The 13,709-nt window shown below is 41.2% G+C and overlaps 1 protein-coding gene across 5 annotated transcripts in view; it reads right to left on the bottom strand.

Moving 5' to 3' along the window:
- Positions 1–13,709, bottom strand: part of LOC134879981 (unconventional myosin-Ic-like) — a 63,965-nt gene that overhangs the window by 20,922 nt on the left and 29,334 nt on the right. For 2 of the 5 annotated variants that reach the window (XM_063906604.1, XM_063906608.1), the window contains 3 exons: positions 3,122–3,277; positions 2,878–2,993; positions 1,069–1,267 (listed from right to left, as the gene is read on the bottom strand). In XM_063906604.1, the coding sequence (XP_063762674.1) occupies positions 1,069–1,267; positions 2,878–2,993; positions 3,122–3,277 (471 nt within the window). Of the gene's footprint in view, positions 1–1,068; positions 1,268–2,877; positions 2,994–3,121; positions 3,278–10,945; positions 11,105–13,153; positions 13,349–13,709 lie in introns of those variants that run through there. The other 3 variants (XM_063906606.1, XM_063906607.1, XM_063906605.1) reach the window with 3 other exon arrangements.

Raw genomic sequence — 13,709 nt, 5'->3', positions numbered from 1 at the left:
GTTAATTTATAAAAACATCAGTAGTGCATGATTCCTAAACTAATGAAACTATAATAATTTAAATGTCTTTATAAAACATTTCATATTCAACATTTCTGTTTTTAATGGGATCGTTACTTCAGTAAAGACTTTTTTTAAAGTCGACATTTAGAAAGGTTTTGAGAAATTTGAAGAAAAGTCAGATATTTTAGGAAAAAAGTGATAATTTTGAAGAAATAATCGGAGATGAGAAAAAGTCGAAATTTGGAGAGATAAATTAGGGCCACATGAAGGAATTAGAACAATGAGAAAATAATTGACCATTTTTAAAAGTCCTTAATATATAAAAAATATTTTCAAAAAGAATTCAGTTTTTTTTAGATTTTTTACATCCTAACTTTGTTTTCGTTTTTTGCAAATATAAAAGCACTGATTTAAATAAAAATGTAATGGTGGCAAAATATTTATATCCATGGTGGGTTTTTCAGTTTTAAGTATTTAGATAAGCGGGATTATTATTATTATTGTATTATTTGTTATTATTATTATAAATATTAATATTACAATAATATGTATGTTCTACATCATTTAAAATATATATTTTTTATTATTATATTTATTATTAAGCATAATAAAACATACAAACAGGGCAAATTTAATAATTATATTTAAATTGAAATACTGAATAATAATAATAATAATAATAATAATAATAATGATAATAATAATAATAATAATAATAATAATAGTAATAATAATAATAATAATAATAATAATAGTAATAATAATAATAATAATAATAATGATAATAATAATAATAATAATAATAATAATAGTAATAATAATAATAATAATAATAATAGTAATAATAATAATAATAATAATAATAATAATAATAATAATAATAATAATAGTAATAATAATAATAATAATAATAATAATAATAGTAATAATAATAATAATAATAATAATAATAATAATAATAATAATAATAATAATAATAATAATAATAATAATAATAATAATAATAATAATAATAATACTACAAAATGGTGGGGGGTAAACAGGTGATTATTAGTGGCTCCTAACCTCCAGCACGGGGTTGGACTGCAGCAGCCGGTCCTTGACAGTCTGCACCTGATCGCTGGCCGGACAGGTGACGGCGTAATACTGCAGGATCTTTTTGGACGCCTCCGTCTTCCCGGCGCCGCTCTCTCCGGAGATCAGGATGCACTGGTCCTTCCTCTCCGTCCGCATGGAGCGGTACGCGTTGTCCCCCACCGCATAGCTGCAGACGGGACAGAAAGGGTGGGCGTTACTATATTTACCGCTTCTACTTCATCAGCTGTTTTAATGCATAGATTTTTGCAAAGGTTTGATTCTTATTTCACTTCTTTAAGTTAAACCTGCTTTCATAACAAGTCTGCAACTCTTAGACTTTAATGTTTAATAATGAACTGTTCTTTCATACTTTAAGGAACTTCAGAGCCCAGACAAATCACTGCGGACAAACAACAACATCTTCTGGAATGTCAGTGAGAAAATATCATAAAATAACGTCTCTGTGTGTGTGTGTGTGTGTGTGTGTGTGTGTGTGTGTGTGTCTGTGTGTGTGTGTGTGTGTTTTAGTAACAGATCGTCTGTCAGACACGTCTCTGCTATCAGCTCCTCTCTGTTGTTTCAGCCTGTTCTTGACACGTTTCTGACACCTCACTAATGACTGGAAGATAACCCCCCCTCCCCGGCTATGATGGTACTGTATGTGGGGGTCGGGCTCGGGTCAGAGGAATCCCCTCGCCTGGTACCGTCTTCCTCTGATGCCTGCTGGAGATCATATCTCTTTCCAAATAGAGGGAGAGAAAACGTGCGTTCTCTCCCTCAGAGACATGTTTGTTTATCTGAGAGCTTTCATATATTGTGAATAATCGGGGACCATTAAGGTCTGACATCGTCCCATAAATATTTCTTAAGCTTAATAAAACACCCGTGGTCAGCACAGAGAGAAAGAGCTACTGAGAGAGGGTGACATCACTTGGCGTCTCCATAATACTCCCGATTGTTTTGCAGGACTTAACCGGGAATTCCCTCATCATTCCTGTGGAAAATGTTTCAGGACAAACACTCATGACCTGACGTCTGCCGGACAGGGAGAGCGTTACGTAGCGTGTTGACTCTGAGCTGAGCAAACATCACAGAAGGTACACACTGTGCCAACACAAGGAAAGCAGGTGCAACAAGTGTGAGGTCATCCCGAGGGAACAGCGCTTCAGAAAGCTTCAAAACAACATGCTGTTTAAAACGGATAGAGGAGAAAAACAACTTCAAAAGAGACTGTTGTTGTTGCATTATTCTTCCATACTAAACTGCAACATTAGCCTCCTTTAGCTTAGCGGTGGTGATGTGAAGTCATGTGACCGTGCTGTAGTTCCTTTATAGCCCAACATTAGCCGCCTTTAGCTTAGCGGTGGAGATGTGAAGTCATGTGACCGTGCTGTAGTTCCTTTATAGCCCAACATTAGGCTCCTTTAGCTTAGCGGTGGTGTTGTGAAGTCATGTGACCGTGCTGTAGTTCCTCTATAGCCCAACATTAGGCCTCCTTTAGCTTAGCGGTGGTGACGGTGAAGTCATGTGACCGTGCTGTAGTTCCTTTATAGCCCAACATTAGCCGCCTTTAGCCTTAGCGGGGGTGAGGTGAAGTCATGTGACCGTGCTGTAGTTCCTTTATAGCCCAACATTAGCCTCCTTACCTTAGCGGCTGTGAGGTGAAGTCATGTGACCGTGCTGTAGTTCCTTTCTAGCCTGACATTAGCCCAGGAGGGAACCAGGCAGATGCTGCCTTCAGGGTCCACGACAGAAGCTTTCCATCCTACACTAAAGTGTGTGCAGAGGTGTACTCACATGTGAGGGGAAACCTCGTAGAAGTTGACTCCGCGGTATCGCTCCATGTGGTTCTTGGTGTAGATCTCCAGGTCTTTGTATGGATTAACGGACACAAGCACCGACCCGATGTACGTCTGGAGGAGAGGCAACATCACATGATACACTTTCATAAAGAATACTTCCTACATTCAGGGGGGAAATACAGCTTTGTGACAGTTTGCATGAAGATGGCAGCTCTCCACGCGCAGCTAAGGCCACTCACATAGATGAGGTTCTCTTTGAAGCGTTTGCGCAGGTTCTCGATGAAGGAGGCCTCGCTCGTGAAGTTCTCCAGCAGGACAAAGTCCGACACCCCCACCCGGTCTCTGGCTGTCAGGGCGGACTCCATCATAGCCCGAACCCCGTCACTGGCCACCACCTGCAAGAGGAGACACAGGGAGATGAGGCGTGTTGTTTCAGAAGGACAAAAAATACTTGATTTAAAAAGTTAAAATCAGAGAAAACACAACCAAGGCGAAGAGGCTGACGAGTGCGAAGTGGAGACACACACTCATGCACACACACACGCACAGCTATTTGGTGTTACTCTCCAGTGGAAAACAATTCATTAAAAAATTATATTGTTTTTCATTTTAAATTGAGATGGAGAAATTAAAAACAATACTTTTATTTTACAAAAACTAAAATATGCAAGAAATAATTAATTTTTTTGAAAAAAATGAATGAAATTTGATTCATCAAAATAATACTAATAATAAACCCAGGGGTAATTTGGGTATCTTGACTGTTGCTCCCACTGAAATGTTTTAAATACAATTGAATTAATTGAACATATGTATCAGAAAATATATATAAAATAATAGAGGATTAGCACAGTAAAAAATATTGATCCATATAAAGGTTAAAGTTTAAAATGTGCAATTAAAAAAATACTCTGCAGGGAGAATGGAGGGTCTTTGGAACATAACCAATGTGCTGAAACACCTCATCAATTAAACTGAAGGGAGGAAAAGCTACACGTCACACACACATCTCTATACCTCCCTTCAGCAATTAAAATCATACATCACTGAGGCACAAACTAGGAGACGAATGACCGGTTTAATGGGACACAGGCTGGAGCACAGGCACCAGGCAAAGGTAAAAATAACACAGATAGGATGAACAACGGGGACTATTTTAAAGGGTAATAGGCGTAGATTTATATCACACTTTTCCAGCCCAGCCCTTTCAACTCCTCAATGTCAGCATTCAGATGAAATCAGCATGTTGTCTGAAAGGGAATCAAACCAAGGTCTTCCTGATTCAAAGACGACATCAAAACCTCCCCAGATAAATATCTCTGAGTGTCTTGTGAGGGTTATTGATGGTTATCCTGACAGTGTACATTCACAATAATCAACTTATATTGATTCTACTTTCAACATTCCTCAATAAATACTTCAACTATGCTTTTTACAATGAGCAGGTTTCAATTTGCACCATCTTCTGTGTCAAATAAATTGAATCCTGGAATGAATTTCAACCAGAAAATTAGACTTTAGACTCAGGAAAGTCTCACCAGATTTGCAAATACAAAAAAACACCTGAGAGTCATTGTGTCAAATCTCACAGCAGTCTTCAAAGTCATTCAAACAGTAGATTTGATGTCTGTGCAATCATCCAGAGTCACATCTCAGTGATCTGACTTAGAAGTAGGAGTAGAAGCGTCCCACCCAGGCTGCACATTTCCCCCAAAAAACTACCCGCCAACAGAGATCAAAACTCACATGTTCCAGGACATCAACACGCTTGCCCAGGAAGCCGTTTTCTAAAATAGAGGCCTGAGTTTTACGCATGAGGTTACGAATGTCCGCCACGTCCATGCTTACAGCTAACTGACTCTGTGCTGCAGGTGGAGGCGGACAGTCAGTCAGAGTACAGCAGGTGTTGTTGTTTTTGTGCTGAGCGGTACTGTACCCTCCATCCCTCAGGACAGAGTGGAGGAGAGACGCAGAGCTAAAGGGAAGGCCAGGGGGACGAGAGGACTTATTAATGAGCGCTGAGGGAAGAGAACGTGAAGAAGAGACGATGGAAGTGTGTTTAAACTGAATCACTGTGTTGCACAATGTCTAGATTTGGTTTGCATGTGTTTGATCTTCAAAGCAGAGTCACAGAGCCATGGGACACGCATGAGTTCAAATCTCTAGAAGGAAAGGAGCTTCAATGCTTCCTTTATCGTCTCCTCAGGGACACACAGGACCATACTTTACCAATTCCTTGCAGCTTCAAGATTAAATATGACTGAGACAATATTTAGCAAGCAGCTGATCGTGCAGCACCTTACTTTGAGGAATATAACAATGTTTTTCTACCAAACAACTTTCCCTTTGGGGGTAAATGTTGGCTTAAGTCAGGAATTTGATAATAAAAGAAAATGCCAATAAAGATATTCTTTATTTGCCATTTGGGAGGTGGTTCTTGAGGTTATTGAAGACGTTTTAGGATCAAAAATGGCAGTTATGAGTCCCTTAAAACGTTACAATCCCAACATGTATGTAAATCAGTCCAATCAGAGTGCAGATATGGCCCCTTTCCGGTAAAACTGAATTTTATCCTGAAAATGACCTCAATAAACCCAGAAACCTGGCTTGATTCCTGGCTTAAATCAGGAATTTCATAACAAAAGAAAATGCCAGTAAGAGATTCGAGGAGCTTTGTCTTTATTTGGACTATTTTGCCGTGGTTATGACATTTTAAGGATCACAGATGGAAGTTTTGAGTCCTTTAAAACTTTGAAATTGACCTAAAATGTATAAAAAAACAGCCCACCAGGTTCATATTGGATTCTGTGCCTCTTTATGAGCTCAAATGTCCCACATCCCATACGTCCTCATCTCTCTCACCGCTGGACACCGTGAGCTCTGGTGACCTTTTGTTTCACACGTCTCTACAGCTGTGTGTGAGTGTGTGTGTGTGTGTGTGTGTGTGTGTGTGATATTTCTTGTCACCACTCGCTTCACTTCTCACCTGTCAATCAAACAGTCTTATGGCAGTCCTGACCTCTTTACGTTGGGTTTCCTCACTTTTCCTCACTTTTCCTCACTTATTTTAAGTATTCTAAACACGTTTTCTTCTTATTCAACACTCTTTTGTTGTTGCAGCTGGAATAATAAGACTTCCTGTGTAGCGGAGGAGCTTTTCCAGGAAAGAAGTACAAGAGCGTGGCGTGTTTGGACCAAATATAAAGGTTAAAGCACTGTTAGGGGTCGCACTCATTTACATTAAGACGTCAGGGTTCATGACAAAACCCATGGAGGAAAGAAACCAGAGCCTTACTTCCCCTCCTCTTCCTCCTCTATGCATTCGCTCTCTTATGCACTTGCTTCAGCCTCTCGCCCTCTCTCTCCATTACTTCATTGTTTCATAATGCCACTTTCACTGTTTGGCTTTCCTTCGTCTACCTACCGGACCCCCGCCCCGGTTCCTAAAGCAAATGCCGTCATGTTTTCCAAATCCTGTGCAGCAAACAAGGCCAGTGAGCCGCAGAGCTGAAGAGGTACAACACTCTGCGAGTTTCTGATGCATAAGAGGTTTTAAAGGGTAGACAGAGATTTATATGTGGACAAAAATAAACTACAGCACATGACTTCACATCCCCACCGCTAAGCTAAAGGCGGCTAATGTTGGGCTATAAAGGAACTACAGCACGGTCACATGACTTCACGTCACCACCGCTAAGCTAAAGGAGGCTAATGTTGGGCTATAAAGGAACTACAGCACGGTCACATGACTTCACGTCACCACCGCTAAGCTAAAGGCGGCTAATGTTGGGCTATAAAGGAACTACAGCACGGTCACATGACTTCACGTCACCACCGCTAAGCTAAAGGAGGCTAATGTTGGGCTATAAAGGAACTACAGCACGGTCACATGACTTCAGGTCACCACCGCTAAGCTAAAGGCGGCTAATGTTGGGCTATAAAGGAACTACAGCACGGTCACATGACTTCACGTCCCCACCGCTAAGCTAAAGGCGGCTAATGTTGGGCTATAAAGGAACTACAGCACGGTCACATGACTTCACGTCACCACCGCTAAGCTAAAGGAGGCTAATGTTGGGCTATAAAGGAACTACAGCACGGTCACATGACTTCAGGTCACCACCGCTAAGCTAAAGGCGGCTAATGTTGGGCTTTAAAGGAACTACAGCACGGTCACATGACTTCACGTCTCCACCGCTAAGCTAAAGGCGGCTAATGTTGGGCTTTAAAGGAACTACAGCACGGTCACATGACTTCACGTCACCACAGCTAAGCTAAAGGCGGCTAATGTTGGGCTATAAAGGAACTACAGCACGGTCACATGACTTCACATCCCCACAGCTAAGCTAAAGGCGGCTAATGTTGGGCTTTAAAGGAACTACAGCACGGTCACATGACTTCACATCCCCACAGCTAAGCTAAAGGCGGCTTATGTTGGGCTATAAAGGAACTACAGCACGGTCACATGACTTCACGTCACCACCGCTAAGCTAAAGGAGGCTAATGTTGGGCTATAAAGGAACTACAGCACGGTCACATGACTTCAGGTCACCACCGCTAAGCTAAAGGCGGCTAATGTTGGGCTTTAAAGGAACTACAGCACGGTCACATGACTTCACGTCTCCACCGCTAAGCTAAAGGCGGCTAATGTTGGGCTTTAAAGGAACTACAGCACGGTCACATGACTTCACATCCCCACCGCTAAGCTAAAGGCGGCTAATGTTGGGATATAAAGGAACTACAGCACGGTCACATGACTTCACCTCACCACCGCTAAGCTAAAGGCGGCTAATGTTGGACATGATGATGTTTAGCTGTCTCATTTATAGTAATATAATACAGGAATAATCCGAACACTGTTATTAACCATCCTTTAAGCCCATATTTTTGCAGCAATTCTTCCTATTTCTAGTCTTCCGTCCCCCTGTTTTTCCTCCTAACACAGCACATATTTCAGAGGTGATGCACGAGAGGCTGAGAACGGCAGAAACAATAGCAGTTTGACCTTTACATCGCTCTCAGATGTCACACTGTTTCTGTAAACCTCCTCTGCTGCTTTCCCTGCGCCATACCAACCTCATGACGGGTAATTATGAGATGGGAAAAGACAGAACAGTCATCTGAACTTACATCAGCGAGTTTACCATGAAATCAGACACTTTCCAGGCTTGTCTTTGTACAGAGGGGTGTATAAATGAAGCAGATTTACTGTCTTGAATGGTTAGAAGAGTAATTGATTAATACATCAAGAGCAAATGAACCGTTGAATTCTATTTTAGGTCATTTTTTTAAAAGAAATGAATGGAAAAGGTGGCCATACACTATTTCCTAAGTAGCCAGTTTGTTGATGGTGCTTTTGAGTCACATTAAAAAGCTCTGGATGAATTTCAGTGCATATCGTGACACAAGACCGTCTAATTCCTGACACAGATATAAAGAGCCTGTAAACAAAGTTTGACATGAGAATTAAGTCCTGTTTGTCTATCTCACACTGCTGAAGAAACAAATCCTTCCCAGGGCGTGTAAACCAACTGGAGGTGCATTTGCACATCAATACGCTCTGATGTAAAAATGCAAAAAAGGAGAATGAATGATGTTCTGTTGGAGGAAATACACTGCAGCAGGGTTTGTGAAACTTAGTGAGGCTGGTTCTCGTGAAGCTGAACGTTTTTGCCCATTTTTCTGCATTTTTCCAACGTGAATCGGTTTCTCTGGCTCTGACTGATCTGTCCTGCCCGGTGGGAGAGAGGAGGCATGATGTGGAAACAGAACTCAACGTCTCAGACTCATTTTCTCAGGAATGAATGTCCTCCATGTCCTAATACTGCCAAGTGTGACCCCAGATGTCATGCAAGAGAGGATCTGACCACACACACACACACACAGACAGACACACACACACACACACACACACACACACACACACACACACACACACACACACACACACACACACACACACACACAGTTAAAGCTACGGTTGAAGTGGAATAGTCTTTTTGTTGATTGAGTGAAATGACCCAGAATTAAGTGTGTAAGTCCTTCTAAAAGTCTTTAGATGATAAGGAAAGGAGCTTCAATGCTTCCTTTATCATCTCCTTAAGGACACACAGGACCATCCTTTACCAATTCCTTGCAACTTCAAGATTAAATATGACTTTGAGACAATATTTAGCAAACAGCTGATCGTGCAGCACCTTACTTTGAGGAATAAAAACATTTTCCTACCAAATTGGTTTAATTTGGGGGAAAATGTTGGCTTGAATCACAAATGTAATAATAAAAGAAAATGCCAATAATTTATTCCTTATTTGGACAATTTTAGAGGTGGTTTTTTAGGTTATTGAAGACGTTTTAGTATCAATAATTGCAGTTATGAGTCCCCTAAAACTTAGAAATTGACCAAAAATGCATGAAAATCAGAGCACAAAATGGCCCCTTTCTGGTTAAAACAGCCATTTTTGATACTAAAAATTTCACATATGGATTCAGCATCCTCAATAACCCCCAAAACCACTCCAAAATTGTCCAAAGCGTCCAAGCCATTTTCTAGCTATTGTCTGCTAATGCTCATCAATGCTACTTATGCTATTTGTGCAAATTGCCCAACATGTGCAGGTTAGCATTCAGCAGTTTCTATGTGCTGGAGACCCCTACTATAGATTTCTAACATCAACCTTTAGTCAGGAAAAGGAATAAGACCTTTAAGTATTCATCTGTGGCCTATTTATGTCCTGAAAGAGGCTAGCTTCACCTCTTGACCCCAGGTGTGTTTGCATTGGAGTTTATAGAGCAGTGTTTTCCCGCCCGCGGAGCAGTGAGCGTGTTCATTTCCACCCCGAGAGACAGAGATCTGTGCAGAGCCATCAGACAGGTGTGACCAGCTGCATGAAACAAGGTACCTGAGGACATAGGGGCCACAACAACACAGCCTGCAGCGGGTCGGCCATCCTTAGAACCCTCTGACAGTACTTCTTTATTATCAAGCAATAAAAAGCTGAAAACATCTTTATTTTTCATGGTTTTTGCACATTATTGTAAGTCGTATTGGGTTAAAGCATCAGCTAAATGAAATTCAAGGTAAAACTGTAGGTAAGAATCTCTACTGAGGATACTGCTTTACAATTACAGAACAAAAAAAGCTAAAAAAAAAAAAGATGTGCAAGTAGATGTTTTGTTTCCTTTGCAAATCCCTGAATTCTGCGCTCACTCACATTTAACGCTTCTCATAAAAGCCATGAATCAGCAAATAGGTGCTTTTGCATCTTTCCTGCTAACGTTAGCTCACATCTTTCCCGCTAGGCTACATGGGTAATTACATCCAGCGTCAGACCTATGCTAGCATGCTAATATATGTACTTTTTTTTTCCAACAATGCAGTGCAGGACTGCGAATCAGAGACTGAATATAGTGCAGAGTTCACAACAGGCATTGCAACTGAACAACTTGGCATGGCAGCCAATCAATACTGTGTCATGTTGCCTTATTTGTTCACTACTTTAATAAGCACACAAACAAATACACAAACAAATCGAAGCAGCAACTTGTGTGTTTTGCAATTACTGTTTTCTGTCAATGGAGTCTGGTGGCTTTAAAGGAGAAAGACAACGAGCTGATTCCACACAAGGTAGGGTAGTTAAAACATGGCTTGTAACCCTCATTTCCTGTGGGTAACATGTAAAAGTTCTCCAAACAACAACACTTTAAACCCTGCAATTATCCACTTAATACAATACAAGTGACACATATATCCTTGTGTAGAAGCGTGTGCTGCCACAGGGTCAACATCCCCAACAAAAGCTGATTTGTATCTGCTTAAAAACCTCAAATACAACATTTACACGTCTAAAAGTACTACTATAAAACATCTGAAACCACTACAGGTAAACAAGGAGAGTGAGACTCATCCACAGCGGACAGGAAGTGCAGTTTCACTCAGAAACAAGTTGTATTTGCAGCAGGTTTACACTGAACCTGAATGCTTCACTGGCTTAAAGTCGACTAACAACCTTCATTTCATTCTGCAAAATCTCCCCATTGTGAGCTGAGCAGCACCAACTCACCCGACCCCAACGCACCTCCATGTCTGTTCAAGTCATAAGTACTCCAGGTGCAACGATGTAAAGTTTAGCGACTCATTCAGAAAAGTTTTCACTCGACGTGATGACGCAGCGAGGAGAGAAAGTGTTGTGTAGCCCGAGGACAGAGAGACAGAGACAGAGAGAGAGAGAGAGACAGAGACACAGAGAGAGAGAGAGAGAGAGAGAGAGAGAGAGAGAGAGAGAGAGAGAGAGCCCAACATAAACTACCTATTGAGCTGCAGTCGAACGCCCTGCAGGCAGAAATGACAACCGTGTCAGGAATCTCTCTCTCTCTTTCACTCACACACACACACACACACACACACACACACACACACACACACACACACACACACACACACACACACACACACACACACACACACACACACACACACACACACACACACACACACACACACACACACACACACACACATTCCCTCACAACACACCTCACACACAGCGTGGTGGAAGGGGAGAGAAGCTCGTAATCAAATCCTCATGGATGCATGTTCCCGTGCCAAAGGTGAGGTGGCTAACTGTTGGGGATCCTTCTGCTATTATCAGCAACAGAAATACAGGGGGAGGTTATTTTTAACTCGCAGATATCGGCTCTAAACTTCCCACATTCCTGACTTCCATTGAGATAGATCATGATCTGTATTACAGGTTCTCTGGAATTGTTTGTTTACATATGCAAATGAGGCAGTCTCCTTTTAAAGAGGCCATTTTATGCTTGTGCAGGGGTGTTTCCTGTCCTGCAGTGTGCTATACAGGTTTAATGCATGGTCTGCAAAGCTAAATTCCCTCCAGAGGAGTTTCTCTCACACACACCCTGCCTGAAACGTATCCATTGGACTCCTTTGTGTACTTGAGGGAATATAGTGACATCACTAGTCCAAAGATATGTGTTGTTTCTGAAATAAATATGCAAATGAGGCAGGTTTAATGCTTCACTTTTGGGGAATTTAGGAGAAATCTACAGAAAGAGATGGACAAGGTTAGTAGAATACACTCCTAAAATGTGGATTTTGTTATGCTTTTTTCCTTCTAGTTTGAAAAAACCCCCCCAAATCTCACCTTGAGTCGCACACACACACACACACACACCCGATACAACAACACACACTTTTCTCATTAACACGCTCTCTGTTACTCTCTGCCAAAGAATGCCGCCCAGCCACACAACACCAACATGTGATCGCCTCGCCCTTCACACACACACACACACACACACACACACACACACACACACACACACACACACACACACACACACACACACACACACACACACACACACACACACACACACACACACACACACACACACACACACACACACACACACACACACACACACACACACACACACACACACACACACACACACACACACACACACACACACACTTATTTTTATTACTTTCATTTTGTTCTACTTTGACGATATTAGGGATATGATTTTACTTAATATATAACAGAGACCTATAAACACTGAAGGACTTTTTTTCCTTTTAATTAAATTGAAATTGAAATTACTTGAACAAATGTTGTTTGGTTTATTATAATTAAAACTATATTATTAGAAATTAAGTGCACTTCATTATTTAACTGTTAAATATATCAGGAATATAAACATTTAAGGAAGTATGAACAACCTGAACCTTTTTAAACCAGATTTATACATTTGATTCTTTATATTGTTCCTATTATTTTAATTGTATTTTTTAATAAAGTTTATTTTATCTTGAATTTTAAATGTTATTGTTCATATTTTTTTGCAGTTTTTTAATTAATACTTATTTTTTCTATTTTCACTACTCTTAAAAAAACACACCATATTTAAATAGAGGAATGTAAGGAATGCTATGAGCACAATAAACAATATAAACTCTGTAGCAAATGTAAACCTTTATGCTGCCAAGTAGAAATATAAAAACAGATAAACTCACCTCAGCTCACCCTGTCACAGCTCTACGGTTTACCTGCCTCTCACCTGTGTCCTCAAGTTCAACAGCAAACTAAAGGTTGTTACACAATCCGAATCCCTCTCTAGACGACCCAAAACTTCCCTTCACCGAACTCCAGCTCTCCCTCAACAGCCCCACAGAGGGGCTCCCCTCTCCTGCAGAAAAGCATCCAGATCCCCAGGTCTGTTCTCCTGCAACCCAAAGTGTCTCTTACCAGAGGTCTGTACTTCATGTCTGCTGCTGCTGCTGCTCTCGAGTGATTTTCTCCGAGGGGCTTTTCTCCCACCGCCCTGATATTCCCAGAATGTGTCCCCCTCCAAACGACCACTACTCAGCCCCGGGTTTGTTTTTAGAAGCCTGAGAGCCAGCTGCCATCGCTTCTCCTCTTACTGCCGCTCCTCAATCCCGATCCTCGCCTCTCCTTCTCCCACTTTTTCTCCTCCCTCCCCTCCAGAGGAAATAGTCCCTGTGTTGGGCGACACATAACCCCCTCCTCCCTTTCTCTCTCTCTGCTTTTACCCTGCCGCCCTCTCCTTAATCCAACCAGCATTTATGCTAAAAACTTAGCTCTCACTGTTCCTTTCTCATGCTCTTACTTTGCTTTTGAAACAGCTAGCACACATGCTATCATCATATCACACACACACACACACACACACACACACACACACACACACACACACACACACACACACACACACACACGTAATGCATCTGCTTGTTATCACTAATACCAGCTGACATGTTACAGGCAGTGTGTGTGTGTGTGT

The sequence above is a fragment of the Eleginops maclovinus genome, chromosome 18 (assembly GCF_036324505.1).
Source record: "Eleginops maclovinus isolate JMC-PN-2008 ecotype Puerto Natales chromosome 18, JC_Emac_rtc_rv5, whole genome shotgun sequence".
Lineage (NCBI taxonomy): Eukaryota > Metazoa > Chordata > Actinopteri > Perciformes > Eleginopidae > Eleginops > Eleginops maclovinus.
This window is presented reverse-complemented; position numbering and strand designations above follow the sequence as displayed.